Raw genomic sequence first — 19,881 nt, forward strand, 5'->3', positions numbered from 1 at the left:
AGCAACTTCTCCTTCATAACATCCAAATAGACTTTGCTGTTTATTGTGGTATTCTTGGGCATTATCCAAGAATACCACAATAAACAGCAAAGTTTATTGTGGTATTCTTGGATAATGCCCAAGAATATCACAATAAATGATATGGCCCACGTCCTTTGGCAGAAATAGCACCCCAAACCATACAATACACAGGAGCCTTGACACTGCTAACTGTATATTTTGGCATATATCTACAGTTTTTTGGTCTTCTTACAAAGTTGTTTGTAACATTAAATTGTTTAATACATGTTTCATCAGAAAAAAGAACTTTAGACCAATTTTCTCCAGTCCAATTTTTGTAATTTCAAATTAATTTCAATTGCGTGCAAATGGGTCGAAAATCAGTTTCTAGTGACATCTAATGGCAAGTTATTGGTTTTGCGAGGACAAAAAATCACACAAACGTTCAAACAGGCAAAATACTTAACATTTCTGAATATTGCGTTAGAAAAACCATCAAAACCTGGGAACTTACCAAGGACGTCTCCAACATGTCGCGTACTGGGAGACCATCCAAACTCAGCAACCGTGACAAAAATGGTATATTCAGAATGAGCAGAGAAAACCCCAGACTCAGCTACAAAAAGCTAGCACAAATCTTCAATGAGTCAAAAAATAATCCAAAAGTTAGAAGAGAGCTCGTGAGACGAACATTGTTGGACAAAGGTATTAGAACTTACATAGCTGCTAAAAAACCTATTCTTTCAATCACGGATAAACGTAAACAACAAGTGTGGTCCAAAGAAAGGCTGGACTGGTCTGTAGAACAGTGGGCAAAAGTTATTTGGAGTGATGAAGCTAACTTTCAAGTTGTAAACCGCAAGGGAAGAATCTATGTCAAAAGATTTGCAACTGAGAAATATTCAGACAGGTTTTTGCAATATCGTCGACAAGGCGGTGGAGGTTCGGTTGGCATCTAGGGATGTTTTTCTCACAAAGGTATAGGCTTCTGTGAGCTGTATGAAGACCGAATTAATCAATACACCTACAAGAACACATTGGAAACGTGTTTAGTTCCATCAATCAGACACTTGTATGGCAGAAGCAAGCAATTCATCTTTCAACAAGACGGGGCTTCAGCTCATACAGCACACTCAATCAAAGAATATTTTTTGAAAAAAAAGTTCAATGTGATGCCCTGGTACCCTAGATCACCAGATCTCAACCCAATCGAAAATATTTGGTCTTGGATCGACAATCAACTGACATACCATGAAATTCAATCAACTCAGCATTTAAAGCAACTTTTGAATGAGTACTGGCTGAAGGTACCTCGCGTGATGTGCATGAAATTAGTTGAATCAATGGATAAACGAGTTTATCTTTGCTATAAAAACAAAGGAGGACACTTCAAATGTTAATTTGGCTTTTTTTTTCATTTTTTGTTCGAATGTTGCAATTCGTTTAAACTTTTGTGCTTCTTATTTTTCCTATAAGATTTTTTGTAAAAGCTTTTTTCTAACTAAATATTAAAATTTTTATAACATGTTCATATTCATTTTAAAGCTAATTACTTTTTCTTTAATAAATAAAAAAAATTAAGTCGATATCATTTTACGGATTTTCTTTATTAAACAAAAACCAAACATACTTGATAAAAATTCTGCAATCGTTTAAACTTTCGTGAATAGCTGTATATAGTTGTGTCAAAATATGTGGGCAGAAAAATATTTCTGACATATTTTATATCGGCAGAAAATTTGTCTCAGACATAATTGGACAGATAACAAATCAAACCTGGGCTGGTAAAAAAATTTGCTTCACTGCGGAAGCGCGAGTTAGATATATAGTTATATCTATCTTGTTAGATATCTAGTTATATCTATCCTTGCATTGAGTTAGATATCTTATTGTGTTAGATATCTTGCATCGAGTTAGATATCTAGTTATATCTATCCTTGCATTGGATAGGCCTTAAATAACCCGAGTATTGTTTTTTTGCGGGAAATAATAAAAATGGCTGATCAAAAAATGGATGTTGATGAACCTCAAAGAACTTCTACACATGTTCCAACCTCTGTAAAATTAGATCCCGCAGAGAAAAAATCTTACGAGCTTCCATGGTAAATTTGTTAACCTAAGCGCTTCTTTATTTGTTTTTGTTGTTGTTTTATTTTTAAAACAAGTTAAGACATGAATGTTTTTACAACTATAAAAATCTAGCTAAATGAGATTGACTACTGATATTAATCCAGATGAATCAATATATTTTGTAGTAACAAAAATGTTAGAAAATTATTGGTTAACATTGACGGAAATATGGTAAAGAAAGTTCACAAATAAAGGTAGAAATAGTTTAATGGGGTAATAAAAGTAGAATTTTATATAGTAAAAATTATTTAATAACACATAGTATCAGACATTTAAAAAAGATAAAATATGACTGAAACGATTATTATATAAATGTATTTAAAAATGCACACATATACGCATATATTTCGGACATATTTTATGTCGGCAGACATAAAGTTGTGTACATGCTATTAAGAATTCTAGAGGTTATGAATGAAATAAATGTAACTATTTAGGTAGAAATTATTGAATTTTACAATATAAGTATCAAAGGTGTTCAAGATTATGTGCCAAAAAGTAAAATTGAGAAATGGCCACTTTCAAAATAAATAGCTACGCTGTTCAAGTTATTTTTAATTTTTTCATTAAAATGCTATAAGAGAAAATATTTTATATATAACAATACTTTAAGGTCCCCCAAACAGTTTCAATTTTCTATGGCATATTCAGTTTAAGAGTATTGCAAATGCAAGAAAAGAATTTCGTATGAAATTTGTTTCTTCTGTAGTTCTTCATGTAATTTATAACAAATGTTTTCAATATTTTCATAAAATTTCTGTTTGCAAAATTATTAAACTCTAGATGCCAGTACTTGTTTTGGTTATTTTTGCTTTCACTATAAAGACTTCAGGAGAAGGGTTATGGATCATTGCATAAATTATCTTAGACATAATTTTCATTGAGGCATCAAACAAACCTAAACCCACTAAAATATCTGACAAATACTAATAATGTCCTGAAATCTTGTTCTGACTTTTGTAATATTCAGTTCTTTATATTATATCAACTTTTTTTTCCAGAAGTTTTAAATGTCATAAATGATGTCTACGAATGTATACCCACAGAGTTCATGCAAGTACTATGGAAGTGTTTGTTTGTCACAGCTTAATAAGAGATTGAAATACTTCAAGAAAGAACCCCATTTCACTTTTTTAACTGATATTAATCAACAACATTTTAATAACAAAAAACATTTAGGTGGATTACTGTTGTTAGGAGGTGTGTACATATCTCATGATACAAAAGAATGACACTTTTTGACCCCTTATCCTTACAATAACATTAACATTCTGATTGACCATCCTCTTATATTGTCTTATAAATTATGAGTATTTTATTGTCCAAATCCACTGCTGTAAAACACCCAACCCATTTGGTACAGTAGGTTGTGCAAAACAAACTTTGAGTTTAAATAATAAACACCAGATGATCTTAAGTACAACTACCATGTTTTTTATTATGTTAGGGTAGAAAAATATCGCCCCTTAAAACTCACAGATATTACAGGAAATGAAGAAACAGTTAAAAGGCTCCAGGTAGGTTTTTATTTAGATGTGTATTTATGATTTTTAAATCACTTTTTTAGTATATTTGTATGGTTTGTTTTTGGTATTCAAAAATATTAAAATCTCTTAATATATAGTTTTTAAAAGTATTAAGAAAATTTTAATTTTTTAGATAATAGAACTAAAAAACTTAAGCCTCCAGATCCAAGCAGGTACCCAAGTATAAGTCACTGAACTTATACCTGTATTTGCTAAGAAAATGCATATTGCTTTATTTGAAATGTTAGCCTAATTATAAGTAAGTATGGAGTTAACACAACAAAATATATAAAGAAATGATCCCAAAAAAAATGCTCAGCTAAAAAATGACAATAAAATCAGTTTTTACCAAATTTTGTTTTGTTTTTTCATTTCTTTGTTAATACTTTTTTTTTAAAAAAAAAAATACAACAAAAGTATTTCACAAATATGCAATTAATTTTGTGGAATGATTCAGCCTTTATGGATAATATAATTTGAAAAAACAATTTTGTTATACTTGCTATTTGAATTTGACCATAATGGCCAATGATCTTTAAAATCAGAACTTAATAAAAAGAAGACCTGTGGAGTATTTGTATTAAACCAAAAAAAGTTTAATTTTAAAACACTAATCTTATTTATTTTCAATATGGTTAGCATGCTAATCTTATTTTAATTAAAAAGAAAGAAAAAGGATTTTATATTTACTTTTTTTTCTGTATTTTTTAATTGTGATTAATGCTCCTGACTCTGGTGAGAGTTATGCACAAAGTTAAAAAAAAAAATTACATTTCATACTTTTTATTACTAAATTAAAATTGTAATTAAAAGGTTCTATCTTACATTTAAAATATAAAGATTTTTTACTTTTTTTTTTAAAAAAAAAAGATGAAATGTTTATACTTTTTATTACTAAATAGTTTATTTGCATTGGCATATTTGGAAAGTTCATAAGCAATATTTAATCTTCCTGTATATGCAAAGTTTGGCAGTGCTACTTGTTATTATGGCAATTGTTCAGCTTATTCTACCATCTGTGAAATTTCAATAAGTTAAATTTATTGCATTATAACTTGAATGAACTTTGAGTTGGTAAGGACTTGTGTGACAGAAAAAAAAGTGCATCAGCTAAAACAATCATACTCTCCAAAAAGTAGTATTTTTCATCATCTGTTTCTCGCTTCTCTTACATTGTGTTTTTCTGACTTTCAGAAAAAATTGAAGTAATTTAGAACTAATAAAATTGAATATAGATGTAGCACAATATAAGTATGCTGACCTAAATTAATGAAAGATATGAAATATTTGAAATGAAGTATTAGTAACAAAAAGTTTTTTACACTATTTCTGGTGTTTGCTCCTATCTTGATATACCATAATATTATTAGTGAATGCAGTGTTTCTTCATATATTTTTTACTTAAATATTATATTTGCCTACCTAAAAGTAGGTTTATATAGAAAAAAATATGACAAAATGTTGCTATTTTAAGAAAAATAAAGTTGAATGGAAAGCCTTGTAATAATGGTCTTTTTTTATACATTAAAAGACCTAAATTTAACAGTCCACATATAGGAAATCTCTTGAATCTAGATTATAAAACCACTTAATTTTTCTATTATGTCATTAATGTAATTCAAAAAAATCAGGAAATTTAAAATGGTTCATTAAATTAGACTGTCTAATTTTAAAAAATAATAGTTTTTAATATCTAAAAGTGGATTTTCAATTTATCATACATTTTTGATACAGGTATTCAGTGAGCAAGGAAATGTTCCCAATATCATAATAGCAGTAAGTATAACAACAAATTTTACAACTTTTGTTTTATGTATATGCTCTCTACTGTATACATATATATATTAGGCTGGTTTACTTTAGATAAGAAAAGAACAAAAAATCTTTTTCATCAAGTACTTTTAGTTCTTTTTTTTTTCCTTTCAAAATCATTAAAAGTATAATAACTTATTTTGGGATATTATGTTTTGTACTTTATCAAAGCAAATAAGGTTTTTATGTAAAGCATATTAAGTTGTACTAAAAGGAGATTAAGCTATGCAAAATTGTAAGTTTGTAAAAATAAATAGTTAAAGTTTATAACTAATGATTATTGATAATCACTAGTTTATTATAATTACAGATTTAGAGATGATTATTGAACATTCTTTAGGTTAAGAATAAGAATGGCAATCACACGTGGTGTCTTGTATAGAGTTTTTCTTTATCACAAGTTTAACAAAAAAAAGCTGTTGAAATTTGGCCATGACTGAACTGCAAAATATTAAGAACTTAAGAATTTATTAGGTAATTAATAGACAAAAAAATAAATGTTGATCTAATAGTTTGCTTTAATTTTAAAATATATTTATATATATTATAATAGTATTAGAAATATATTTATATATATTGTAATAGTATTAGAAACTCAATCATATTTTAGGTCATTTGTATATTTCAACTATTTTATGGAGTGCAAGGTACATTTTTGAAGAGAAGTAAATATACCAAATTTTAGTGGTCATTGTCTTGCAGTTCTTGAGATATAGACTCTTGTTCCAGGCTCTTTTTGTAATTTTTGTTAATGTCTCAAAATACTACATGTTACTGTTGTCAGTTCATTGTTAGTAATTTAGCTTATGCTATGAAGCAGTTTATATTACAATTTATATTTATAATTTAGCTTATGCTATAAAGCATGAGCTAAATTATTAACAATGAACTGACATTTTACATTGTTTATGGCATTATTCAAATCCAAATATAGAATGTGAAAATATTTTAAAATATAATCAATTACTGTCATAAACTATTTGAACAAAAATAATTTTTTGTTTTTGCTTTAAATGAATAAAAGAAACAGTTAAAAGAAAATAAGTGTCAGTTTTCCAACTATTTCTATAACTAAAACAATTATAACTTATTGACAAAATGAATGAGATGTGGGTGTTCCATGCTTATTTTTTGTGGCTGCTGCTTTTTTTAAATATATTGCTATGAGTTATTGCACACGTTGATGAAAAAATTGTACAAACTAAGATAGGGCTATTTAAAATGAGGAATTTCCAAGAAAAGTCTGAAAATAACAACAGTAGAGGTTTTAAAAACAAATTCATTAAAAAAATTTGTATATACTTTTCTTTATATACTCATCACAATGCACCAGAACTTGATTGATGGCCTTCAAACAAACCTGACAAATTTTTGGTTTGGTCAAAATTTTGTGGCACAAAAAGTATTAAAATGAGTCAGGAACCAGTGTCTTGATCTCAGGAACCACAAGGAACTAAACGCTAATTCAAAATTAGCAGCTTCTGAGATGGGTGACAGATATCACATTTTTGGGTTCGTTCAAAATGGAATTATTCCTTAATAGTTTAGTTTTCAATACTATATAGATTTAAATATGGGAAAATTGTTTTTAATTACAGTCAAAAATTCTGATTTTTTATTTATTTTATCATTTACTGCTAGATTATATTTTTAGAAAAGTTTTTTTAAGACTTTTTGGAGCATTATTTTTAATAATTTTTACTTTTGTTAATAGGGTCCACCAGGCATTGGGAAGACTACTAGTATTTTATGTTTAGCAAGGCAATTACTATCATCGTCATATAAAGATGCTGTCATGGAACTTAATGCTTCTAATGAAAGGTTAACTAAACAATATAATCTAATAATAAATATAATTTAACGTAAATGAAATATATTTACATGATAATAAATTAAAATATAGTAAATATAGAAATATAAACTAAATAATAAATCTTATTTGATTATGTAATTAAAAAAAAAAAAAAAAAAGTTAAATAAGAAATAAAAAAATTAAAATATTACATTTGAAGTACTTGAAATTCAATCTTGGAATGTCCAAAAATCTAATTTAAACTAAGTAATTTTTTTAAGTAAACTTTTAATAAGTTGTTAGTTGCTTTTATGATTATTGCTTCTGCAATAATCATAAAAGTAACGAACAGATAAAATAACAGATAGCCTTTAACAATGGCCACTTCATAAGTGGTTCCTATGATTTTAATCACCAATTCCCCTGCATCCCCCTCTTGTTTTATCATTGTACTAGTGATTGTTGTTATTGCAATAACTGCTGTACAATAATTACAAAAATGTTTGTAATTATCATGTTTTAATTTTGACCCCTGACTTATTTGCATTCAAATCTAGTTTAAGCATTTACTATTTGTTCAATTTCTTTAGAGGTATTGATGTAGTTCGAAATAAAATTAAGATGTTTGCACAGCAAAAAGTTACATTACCACAAGGTCGACATAAGATAATTATCCTTGATGAAGCTGATAGGTAAGATAAAATGCAATCAGAATGCTTTGTACTCTCTTCAGGTCTTGGTTTTAACCTTAATCAAATTTTATGTTAACATTTTTTTTAGTATGACTTCAGGAGCTCAGCAAGCTTTACGGCGGACAATGGAACTTTATTCAAAGACAACGCGTTTTGCATTGGCCTGTAATCAATCAGATAAAATAATAGGTAAATTTAAAACACATTTTCATTATAAATTGAGATAATAAAATTTTTTAAATGGAAGAAAGTGCTGTATTGTTGCATTTGCTTTTAATAGAAGTAAATCCAACAATTGGATTATAATTTAGTTATTTCAGGAGCATATTATGAAAGGAAGTATAAAAATTTCACAGTAATATTTAATCCAGACAAGTGCTAATGTCATGTACTGTCAATAACAAATTAAAAATTTTGATGACTTGTTTTTTGTTTTTTTTATCTTTTATTTTTTTAATTTCTTATGGATTTTAGTCCTAAGTTTCCTTTTAACATTTATAAGAGGCTATACAATCACGCTGTGCTGTTTTACGGTACACAAAGCTGACTGATGCTCAGTTGTTAGAACGCCTCCTTGATATTTGTGACAAAGAAAAGGTTAGTTGATTTATTAGTTACAAAAATGTCTATTATAAATATTTGCACATTATTTTATTGTAAACTTTTTATTTTGTTTTGCATTAAAATTTTCAGGTAATAAAGACTGATGAAGGATTAGAAGCAATTGTTTTCACTGCTCAGGGAGATATGAGACAGGTAAAAAGATTTTACAATAAAATCTGTTAATTAAACTAAGTAATTAAATTGAGTGGAACAGTTACTTTTTAAAAGTTATTTAATTATAAAACTAGTTATATTATTTAATTTAATAAACTATATAATTTTTCTTTAACTTTTATTATAAAATCTTTTTCATATTACGGTTTTTAAATATTGGGGTTAATAAGTTCTGATGGTTTTTTTTTTTTTTTTTTTTTTTTTTTTTTTAACTTTGAAGCTTTTCAAAGAAATTGGTACAATCTAATTTATTCAAACTGTTGTTAGCCTATGACTTATCCCCATCTTTCAGGCATATGAACTCTGCCCATGAGGTTTCACCAAGCTACTCTTAAGTTTGTGATGAATCTTACTCAAATAATGGCTCCAATTGATTGTCTTCAAACTTTACTGACCTCCCTTTGTATTCTTTGTTACTGGTGTCAATGTCAACATTTTTTAAAATGCTGGAACTAGTACTCACATGTTTTTGGCATATGCATGCTGATTTTTAGCAGGAAACGATAGCTCTTCAACATGAATTTTATTACAAGATGTTCTGATGCAATTTAATGCTAGTAATGACATCTTTTATAAATCCCTCAAAACTTATATGTACCCTCGACAATAAAATGATTTGGTGAATAAATAAAAAGAGTTGTCTATCAAATTATTTTTTTGGAAAAAATTTAAACTTGATAAAGTCTTATTGAATGAGTTTTAATAGAGGACTGTGATTTTTTCTAAGTTTGCTTATAATCAAATGGTTTAGTAATCAGTAAAGACCATGCAAATCTTTTATGGAAAGTTTGCAAAATAATTTATAGAGTTCAGAAATAAGTTTCAAAATGCACTATAAAGTATGCTATATTTGCAAAATAGAAATTTAGTATTTTTTCACTTCACAAAAGAAATCACATATCATTAATTAGTGATTGTTTAAAAACTAAAGCTCCCTGTAAAGATAACTTGAAAACTAACTAATTTTAAAATGAATAGATAAATGGTAGTGGTATTTTGTATATGACAGTTTATCAACTTGATTTTCTTAAGTTATAATTTTTTAAACTTTTATTTTAAAATGAGAAAGATGAGCACCTTAATGTCTGAAAAGAGAAATCTCTTTAGGGTGCTTTTAATCTTTCTTTTGTCCATTACCATTTGTTTATGAAAACTGCATCTACAACTGAGTCACATTTATGGTCACTTTTCAAGTAACAAAGGCAATTTAAAATAATTTCGTAATTATATAAGTTACTAGTTTCACTGTCATCTTTTGTAAAATAAATTCACTAGTCAGTTGATAATCATTTCTAATGCATTTATAAAGTCATCTTGATACAGCTAAATATTCAAATGCAAATTTCTTAATTTAAATTAGTAATATTTTTTTAAATTTAAATTAGCAATATTTTTTTGTTGTAAAATTTGTTGATAGTCTTAAATTCTTGATTGCTTAAATATTTCTGATTGTTGAAATACAAAGACATCCTGAACGTAATTCTGAAATAAATATTTTTGGTATTTCTGAATTCTGTAATTTTTTTTTTTCAAAATACCTGTCTAAGATGTTATTTAGATTCATTTTTAAAATATAAAATGTTTTTTTTCTCAGGCAATAAACAATCTTCAATCCACACATACAGGATTTGGGTTTGTAAATCCAGAAAATGTTTTCAAGGTAATGTCTGTATTATTTAGTGTTTTTATAAAACAACAAGTATGATCCTGTGTAAAACCACTCAGATCCAAATATTTTTTATTCCTAGCTATAGGAAATACACTAAGACTGGTTAGATATATTTGGAAAAATTTCTTTTTTGTTTTTAAAGTAAATTTAAATAGAAAACCAGATACTTGCTAGGTTCATGTCTGGAACCTAGAAAACCTGGAAAATAGGGAATTTTTTTTGAAAAACTCAGAAATAACTCTAAAGATTTTAATTTTTGAATGTCATTTTAAATTTTTCTAAGAATGTCATTTTAAATTTTTACTAAATTTAAAATGACATTTTTAGTGAGTTTCTGCAATACAGCAAAGTCAAAACAAATTGATACTCTATGAGCTACTTTTTCCTACTCTGTTACTTACTGATATATAAAAAAATACAAACAACATTGGAGATATAAACAATATAGTTACATATAGAAGTCTTAACCAAAAACAATACAGAGCATTGTTAGGTTGTGGTGCTACAATTTTTCAATAGAAGCAATTGTTAGGATAGTTTCTAACAAACTTTTAAAAAAAAATAGAGCATGTTAGTTAAAATTTCCCAATATGAGATTATACAACTCACTGAGACAAGTTAAAATAGGAGGTTATTTCTACATCAAATTTATGATTCTCACAAATTGAATTCAAAATATGTAATTTTTGCATATCTGTTTATTTTGATAATGCTTCATCAAATCTGCACTTTCTGCATTTTTACTAAATTACTATCGTTAAATTTGTTCATTTGTTTAATAAATTTCTCTTTCTATTTTTTGTTCTACACTAGCTGGAATACCCGGGGCAATGTGTTGCGTTTTCCAGCTATTATATATTAGCAAAAAGCAACACGTAATACGGGTTATGGTTGGTCTGTTACTTAATTTATAGTGGCTATTTTCCACAATTTAAAGTTTTGAAACCTTAACTATACCCTTTTAGAAAAACGCCTACAAATTGAAAAAATTATATCATCTGTAAAATTAAAATAAAAAGTATGCGGAGGTAAAATAATTTACCAATTATTTAACATTGTTTGAGTAATTTACAAATGACATAGGTCATATCAGTGTAAAGCAGAACTATTTTCCTTGACATTACTAAGTTCAAAACAATATGTTTTTTGTTAGTGACACAAAATAATAACACTTCATCATGCTTTAAATTGACGAAAAAGTAAAGCTAAATTCTTCTAAAATTTTTTATAACATGAACTTTAACTAATAAGATTATTTTAAAGCGAACGTAAATTATAAATGAGTTTTTAATTTTTTGGTATCCCCTTGATACATGTTTCTTAAAAAAAGGAAATTGTCTTTAAAACATTAAATGCACACAACTAGATAAGTTTATTTAAATAACTGAACATTTGACCATTACTATATATGGCACTAATCTGACCATTTTTATATATGGCCTCTTTGTTTCAATAGTTTTTAGTAAATGGTAGTTTGCTACCATTTAATAAAAATTCCTTTTGTTACTCGAAATTTACTTCTCTTAAATATTTTGACACTAATAAAGGACCTCCCTTCCCCGTTTTTGCCTTAATGGTGGTCAGGAGAATGGAGAAAAGAGTTATTTTTATTAAGAGTAATCAAGTTTTGATGAAGACCTTTTACCAGAATAATAAAATGTAAAACAATGATTTACATGTATAAGAATTTTTTCTTTCCTCAAAAGTGTTGCAAATGTAAACTAAGCTAATTAATTAGTTAAACACCTTCTAAAATTTAAGTAACTCAATATTTGACAAATACTCAAAACTACAATATTCACCTCCTATTTAAAAAGATCCCCTAACTTACATACAACAAATTATTAGGCATAAAATAGAGAAAGTTTAAAAGAAAATTGAACTAATTGTATATATTTATATCATTTTAACAGACAAAAATTTACAATAAAAGGTAATCAGGTTTTTATTTATAAATCGTATAAATGCATCAATCGTAAATTATAAAGATAAAAAAAAAAAAAGGAATTATGATACCATAATTACAACAACAAAAAAAAGGAACAAAAAAAAAAAACTACATAAAAACTGAAAATTGATTTACCTATTTATAGTAACCTATTTTGACATGGCAGTTAATATAAACATTTATCAAAAATGTAACTATAAAATCTATTTCGAAGTACAAAAGGATTTGCAATACTAAAAAGAAAAAAAAATACAGTTGAGATATAAATTGCAATTTTAGCATAATGCTGTCTTGGCTTTTAGTAAATAAATAAAAGCAGTAAGTTCCAATAATGAAACTACCTATTATTCATCTTTAACAATAGTCACCAACATGAAGGTGTTTATTGTTAAAAATGAATGTCAACACAAAACATCACAACAATAACACATAAAAATAGAATATTTACACCCTTGATCCTAAAATCCAGCGAAAATAACAAACCAAATTAAAATATGAAAGGCAAAATTAGAAAACCAATTTAAAGTTAACTATATTTATCTTTTTACTAAACATTTAACTACATAAAGGTATATTTGTTTTTATAATATTAGTTATTCAATTACTTCAAATTTAGGACATTAAAACACCCTAGATTTAAAGATCAAGGTTAACAGACATTATTATGTGTTTCCAGAGTAATTAAAAAAGGCTAGACAACACAAACTAGCTCTAAAGCAGTAACACCGCCTGGCACTAAATGCTGCCAAGTCACACCTCTGCTGTAAGTACATCGCTTGGCTGGCAAGGTTATTAATCTTGCTCAACATAATGCCAAGTCACACCACTTTGAAAACATGGAAACAACATAATTTAAACATATATACAACTATAAACAAATTTGGCTTTATATAACACATACAAACACATTTTGTAACAATATTAAATGACTGATATATTTATCAAAAACTATGAAAAAAAAAATTAAAATAATAAATAAAGTTATACATATAAAATGTGCTCAAAACCTACAAACAGTAAATTTTTGAAATGAAAATCTAACAACTATAAATTAAGAACATTAGAAATATTACTTGTATAACACTTTTCACCTACCATACCTTGAATAAGATGATTATCAATTTTGAAAAACAAATTGCTAAATGCTCTAGTTCTTGAACATCAACATATAGTTGACCATAAGAGAAACACGGTTTTTTGAGATATACCCCAACCCTATCAAATGTTTGACCTTGACTTTTATTAATTGTCATTGAATAAGCCAATCTGACAAAAAACTGACGACGTTTCAGAACAAAAGGTAAATTAGAATCTGATGGAGCCAACTGAATTCGAGGAACAAAAACCCATTTACCACCAGAAACACCTGTCAAAACCTCTGCATCAATATAATTATTTTGAAGAACACAAACTTTCATTTGAGTACCATTGCATAACCTAGCTTTGAGATCTAAATTTCTAAGTAGCATAATTACACAACCAATTTTCAATTTTAAACAATGAGGTGGCATACCTAAAGAAGTTATGATGTTCAAAAACTCAACAGGAAAGTTATTTCTTTCATTAAGGTCATCAGTATCAATTTGATAAACACTTAAATAAATTTTGACCTCACCCAGCAGACATTCAAGCACTTCTTCATTGATTGATAATGAATCAACATTAGTTGGTGTTAAAAATCATGCATTTAGAATAATCATTTTGATCAGCATCTCCGAAAATCTTTTCAACAATCAATTCATTTTCTCTAATAATGCACTGATTTGGTATTTCAATGCACCCTTTAAAAGGATCCTCTTCTTTGACAGGTATTGTTCCATTCCCAAGTTTTAGTAGCCATTGGGAAAATTCACCTTTCATATCTTGTGCTCTCATATTTTCAGTTAATGTAAACTTCTGCAGCCATTGCCAATGCAAAGAACATTTTATACATGATTCTACTATCTCAGCTGGTTGTCCTCTTTTCACAACTGGCATAACTTGCCTAAAGTCACCACCAAAAAGAATGATCTTTCTTCTGATTGGAAAGTTTTTGTTGCAAATATCTTTTAACAACCTATCAATTACATTTAAGGGATGTTTAGGTATCATGGATGTTTCATCAAGCAAAAAAAAACTAACTTGTTTTAAAAAATGCCTGTGTATAGAGTTAGGAGTTACATTACATGTGCTATTATCCAATATTGGAACAGGACGTTTGAATAAGCCATGCAATGTAGATCCATTTGTAAGAAGAGTTGCTGCTATGCCAGTCCATGCAGCTGTAGCAGATTTAAAGCCCCTACTTATGGTTTCAGCAATCAAATAATTATAAGTAAAGGTTTTTCCACTACCAGCTGGTCCATCCATGAAAAACAATCTAGAATGTTGATTTTCTACACTTGGTTGCTTATTCAGTGCAGCAAGGATAGCATAACATACATTTAACTGATTGACATTAAGCAACAGTCTTATTCAATTGGCTTTGTCAATAGATTGTTGAACATTGTCATCAAAATTTTCTAGATTAAAGCTTATAAACTCATCAATAACAGGCAGATTGTAATCAGCTAGCGTTTCACCACTTTGATTAATAATCTTTTTAACTTGATAAAGAGTAGCTTGTTCAGCTATTAGAAGTAGGACTGAGCAGTGAATGAAATCTTCCATCATAAAAGCTTGGTATGTATTCCAGAGATGTAAAGGATTGTCATGTTCACAAAAGGTCAAAATAATTGAAAACAACTGTCTAATTTGCTTTGGCATACATGTAAAAACCGCCTCAGAAAGTATTCTGCCTTTCGGTGTCATCTTGCAACAAACCTTTCAAAACACATGCTTCAGGAAACGTTTCAAGGACAATACCATTAACAGTATGCACATCCTCCCAAGATGTTGCTCCTTTTGCTTGGAAAAGTAACAGTCTAAGAAAAAACAGTTCTCCAGTTGGATTAACTTTATAAATTCTTACTATCACCTTATCACCACCCCTTTGTCTAACCTTCCATTTACAATGTTTATCATCAAATATAAAGTGATAAGGAATGTCTACATACGAATAGCAATGTGCTCTTTCTATTTCAGTATTCAACTTAAACCATGCCATTGGGTGTGTATCACATTGAGCTACACAATCTAAAGCCATTTGTTCTGCTCCTTCTCTAAAATACACTAATTGATTTTCAGATAGATGTTTACCTAGTCACAGCACTTTAAAAACACAGAAACAACATAATATAAACATATGTACCAACTATAAACACAATAAATGTGTTTAAATATGTATATAAGGTTAAATATATATCTTATATACATAATTAAACACATTTTTAAAACAATTATATAACACATATTACCACATACACAAACAATAAAAAACACTTTACATTATTATAAAAACACATTGATAAAACAATTATAAAGCACTTATTACCACATACACACAAAAAGCATATATGCAAACAATAAACGTGTGTAAACAAAAATTTTAAAATGACGCAAGAAAATTTAAAAAGATACAAAAAATATTTTTACAAACAATACTCTTTACCTTCTTCTTTTTTTCTTTTTCTTTTTTTTTTTTTTGTCGTAGGAATTGTAATCCTCATAACAAAATTTAACCTTTACATACAATAACATGCGACATGCCATGTCAGTGTTGGCACAAAAGTTTAATTTATTTTTCTAAATTTTCTAAAGAAGAACAAAAATAGTTAACAGCATAACAGAAATTTCAAAGCAATAATAACCATTTTATGGAAATAGCATTAGTGTAACTATAAATAACATCCATACCCCTATTTTCTTTCTAGAAAATAAAATACTATAAATTAAGTAACAGACTGACCATAACCCGTATTACGGGTTGCTTTTTGCTAGTAAAAATGAAACTGCTAAAAGAAAAACTTAAACAAACAAAATATAAACGGTTTAAAGAGTTAAAATCCTTTCCACTTTAAATCCTTTCTACTTTTTCTAATAAAAATTTAAGTCCTTTCTAAATATCTAATAAAAATGTATATATAACTATTATATACTTTCTTCAATTATAATATGATCTTAACGATGATTATTTATCTTAATATGATTCTTTATGTAATATATCTAAACTGATAATTAAGTTCAAAAAAGGAAAAAGTTTTAACTCGCTTAAAAGATCTTTCTCCAATGGCAGCATGCATTTAGAGAACGCACTCTTTCAGCCAAAGTAACTAATGAAGAAACGACGTTAAGCATTAAACATTAAACGTTTCTGTAGGAATTATATTATAGATAGTCTTACTGTATTAATCAGAAATGCCTTTGTAGCTATGTAGTCATGTTTTTGGGAACTAAACCACACTGTGATAATGTAGCTTTTTTGCAACAAACACATTGATAAATCACAATCTCTCCTAACAATGCAGACTTGAATATGTAAATAATTAAACCATTTATGTTTTTGTTTTTTTAGGTATGTGATGAGCCTCATCCTATTCTGATCAAAGAAATGTTGAATCATTGTATATTGTCAAATATTGATGAAGCTTACAAAATTATGGCTCACTTATGGAGATTGGGTTATTCTGCTGTTGACATAATCACAGTTATTTTCCGTGTTTGTAAAAACCATGACATGGCAGAGTATTTAAAACTTGAGTATATAAAAGTAAGCGATGTTTTTTTAATAAGCTAGTAAAAAGAATTTGTTTTCTAGTCACTTTTCACATTGTTTTAAATGTATAAAGTTTCTTAAAATATCGTCATAATGCTTCCATCACCAAATTTTACTGTATTTTTAGTGATTTTTTATTTGACTATGCAGAATGTTTACAGCAAAACACTTTTTGGCCTCTAGTTTCAATCCTTTTTTTGTGACTTTGAGAGCATTCTGAACTTTATTAACAGAGGACTCTATTTTTCTTAAAATCCCTCAATATGTACTCTATTTCTCTTAAAATCCCTCAATACTGTTTTTGAGTTGCTGATTTACTTAGATTTCAGCTAAGGGAATAATTTATTTGGTCTAGGAATTAATTCGTGCGGTTTGACAAGGGATTACGAAACTAGCTTATTGTCTCAGCATTTCGTTTAGCCACGCATGCGTGCGAAGATCACTGTTATTGCGCATCATTTTCATTATAAATCATTTTATTTAAGCGTAAACAACACTATTTTTAATTTAACTGATAATGTCGATTTTTGTTCCTGATAAAGTGTTTGCGGGGGATTCTTCTTCATTACTTTAACATGAAGAAAAGTGCTACCGAAAGTCATCGTTTTTTGGTTGAAGTTTATGGTGACCATGCTCTAGCTGAGCGAACGTGTCAGAAGTGGTTTGCACGGTTTAAAAGTGGTGATTTTTGTTTGGAAGACCAAGAGCGACCAGGACAGCCGAAAAAATTTGAAGATGCAGAATTGGCAGCATTGCTCGATCAGGATTCTTGTCAAACGCAAGAGGACCTTGCAAAATCGTTAGGAGTTGAACAATCAACAGTTTCCAGACGCCTCAAAGCCATGGGTAAGATTCAAAAAATGTCTCATTGGGTTCCACATGAATTGAAAGACAGAGACGTGGAAAGAAGAAAGACCATTTGTGAATTGCTGCTTGAAAGACAGAAAAGAAAGGGATTTTTGCATCGAATCGTTACTGGTGATGAGAAATGGATTTATTACGAGAATCCTAAACGAAAAAAGGCCTGGGTAAAGCCAGGTGAACCAGGTCCATCACAACCCAAACGGAATATTCACTGTGCAAAGGTTATGCTGTGTATATGGTGGGATATGAAAGGTGTGGTGTACCATGAGCTTCTGACACCTGGTGAAACTATTAATGGAGAACGTTATCGACAACAATTAATGCATTTGAAGCTAGCTCTGGTCATAAAACGACCAGATTGGGGTAACAGACATGATAAACTCATTTTTCAGCATGATAACGCTCAACCACATGTCGCAACACCTGTCAAAAACTATTTGGAAAATGTCGGATGGGAAGTGTTACCCCACCCGCCGTATTCTCCGGACATTGCTCCTTCTGACTACTACTTGTTCGATTGCATGAATAACGATTTGATTGGACAGCGCTTCACTTCTTCAGAAAATATCGAAAAATGGGTCTCTGATTGGATCACTTCTAAGGATGAAGCATTTTTTCGACACGGAATTCGTAAACTGCTGGAAAGATGGGCAAAAGTAGTGACTAGCGATGGACACTATTTTCATTAATGTATTCATCCATTTAGTTTTTAAAATAAACCTTCAATTTTCAATTAAAAACCGCACAAATTAATTCCTAGACCAAATACCTTTCCACTTATAACATCCTAAGTTAGAAAATGTTGTATGAAGTTGTTGTTCATATATATTAATATAATTGCGTTACTAGTTTAAATTAGTAAAGGGTGTGTTTTAGAGATGGATTTAAATTGAAGTAAAATACAGAAAAATGTTTTAATTGACCATAAAATAGGTTTTATTTAAAAAATAGTTTTTTTGACATGGCTTAGATGGTGTTGTCTGGAGGTCCAATTTTCATACAGTCTTCACAGAAAATCATGCTATGTTTCTGCAATATGTGTCAAATGTTGGCTTCCAAGTGCTCGATTGATTTTTGTCTTTTAGTGCACACTTAGTTTTACGAATAAATAGGCTACTTTACAGGTTCATTTCATGAAAATGATGGTTTGTCAAAGATTTATTTAAGGAAATTAACTTTATTGCATGCTGTGTGGCATGTAGCATTTTCCTGCTGAAACCACATATCATAACATTAGTTCTATTCAATTGGGGAGCAAAAAGGTTAGCTATCATGTCTCTGTATGGCTCACCATTGACTGTAATATTCTGACCATTATCATTTTTGAAGACATATGGACTAATGACTTCATCAGCCTACAAACTGTACCAGATAATGACTTTTCCCTAATCATGAATATAGTATGAATAATGATATCTAAACTATTCCTCACAGATAATAGACACTGATTTGTTCAGTTTGGATATAATAAAATAAAATTCTTCCTGAGAATCTTGTAACCCTTTTCTTTGACTATATATATATATATATATATATATATATATATATATATATATATATATATATATATATATATATATATATATATATATATATATATATATATATATATATATATATATATATATTATATATATATATATATATATATATATATATATATATATATATATATAATTTTGTGTATGAATGAGTCTTTCTTCATTTGGAATTGACATAGAACATGGGAATATATTAAATATTAAAAATAAAACTTATATAAATAATTACTCAGATTTAGTTATGGTTTTTTTATGTATTTAACAAATCTATTTGGTTGTTTTAAGGAAATTGGTTATACGCACATGAGAATTGCCGAAGGTGTCAGCTCCCTTTTACAAATGTCTGGAATGTTATCAAGACTTTGTCAAAAGTCTGTGAAGAATCTTTAAATAAGTAGTTGTTAAAATTTTGAGCTAGAAAAAATTGTTTTTTGTTGTTGTTGTAAATAAGAGAATTTTTTTTTTTTTTGTCATTGGTAGTTATTTTCACTTTGTTT

The 19,881-nt window shown here is 28.2% G+C and overlaps 1 protein-coding gene and 1 long non-coding RNA gene across 2 annotated transcripts in view; one reads left to right on the forward strand and one right to left on the reverse strand.

The window, feature by feature from the left end:
* Positions 1 to 1,792: 1,792 nt before the first annotated feature.
* On the forward strand, positions 1,793 to 19,873 carry LOC145184580 (replication factor C subunit 2-like). The gene is made up of 11 exons (XM_090091949.1): positions 1,793 to 2,102; positions 3,578 to 3,647; positions 5,391 to 5,432; positions 7,183 to 7,289; positions 7,851 to 7,952; positions 8,041 to 8,141; positions 8,455 to 8,549; positions 8,646 to 8,708; positions 10,324 to 10,389; positions 16,779 to 16,973; positions 19,670 to 19,873. Exons 1-11 carry the CDS (start codon positions 1,996 to 1,998, stop codon positions 19,772 to 19,774), a joined length of 1,053 nt encoding a protein of 350 aa, XP_089948075.1. The 5' UTR covers positions 1,793 to 1,995; the 3' UTR covers positions 19,775 to 19,873.
* Positions 15,915 to 19,881, reverse strand: part of LOC149886010 (uncharacterized) — a 169,967-nt gene continuing 166,000 nt past the window's right edge. The window contains exon 4 of the long non-coding RNA XR_016453809.1: positions 15,915 to 16,018. This is a non-coding gene — a long non-coding RNA (uncharacterized LOC149886010). The remainder of the gene's footprint in view (positions 16,019 to 19,881) is intronic.

This window comes from Hydra viridissima, unplaced genomic scaffold (assembly GCF_058129835.1).
Source record: "Hydra viridissima isolate aposymbiotic clone 2 unplaced genomic scaffold, HvirCarnegie_v1 scaffold_7, whole genome shotgun sequence".
Classification (NCBI taxonomy): Eukaryota; Metazoa; Cnidaria; class Hydrozoa; order Anthoathecata; family Hydridae; genus Hydra; species Hydra viridissima.

What these genes read in the sequence shown, in the direction of transcription:
- LOC145184580 (XM_090091949.1), top strand. Translation starts at nt 1,996, where the DNA reads ATGGCTGATCAAAAAATGGATGTTGATGAACCTCAAAGAACTTCTACA. An exon ending in AAATCTTACGAGCTTCCATG is followed by an intron (nt 2,103 to 3,577) that starts GTAAATTTGTTA and finishes TTATTATGTTAG; the next exon opens with GGTAGAAAAATATCGCCCCT. An exon ending in TCAATCAGATAAAATAATAG is followed by an intron (nt 8,142 to 8,454) that starts GTAAATTTAAAA and finishes AACATTTATAAG; the next exon opens with AGGCTATACAATCACGCTGT.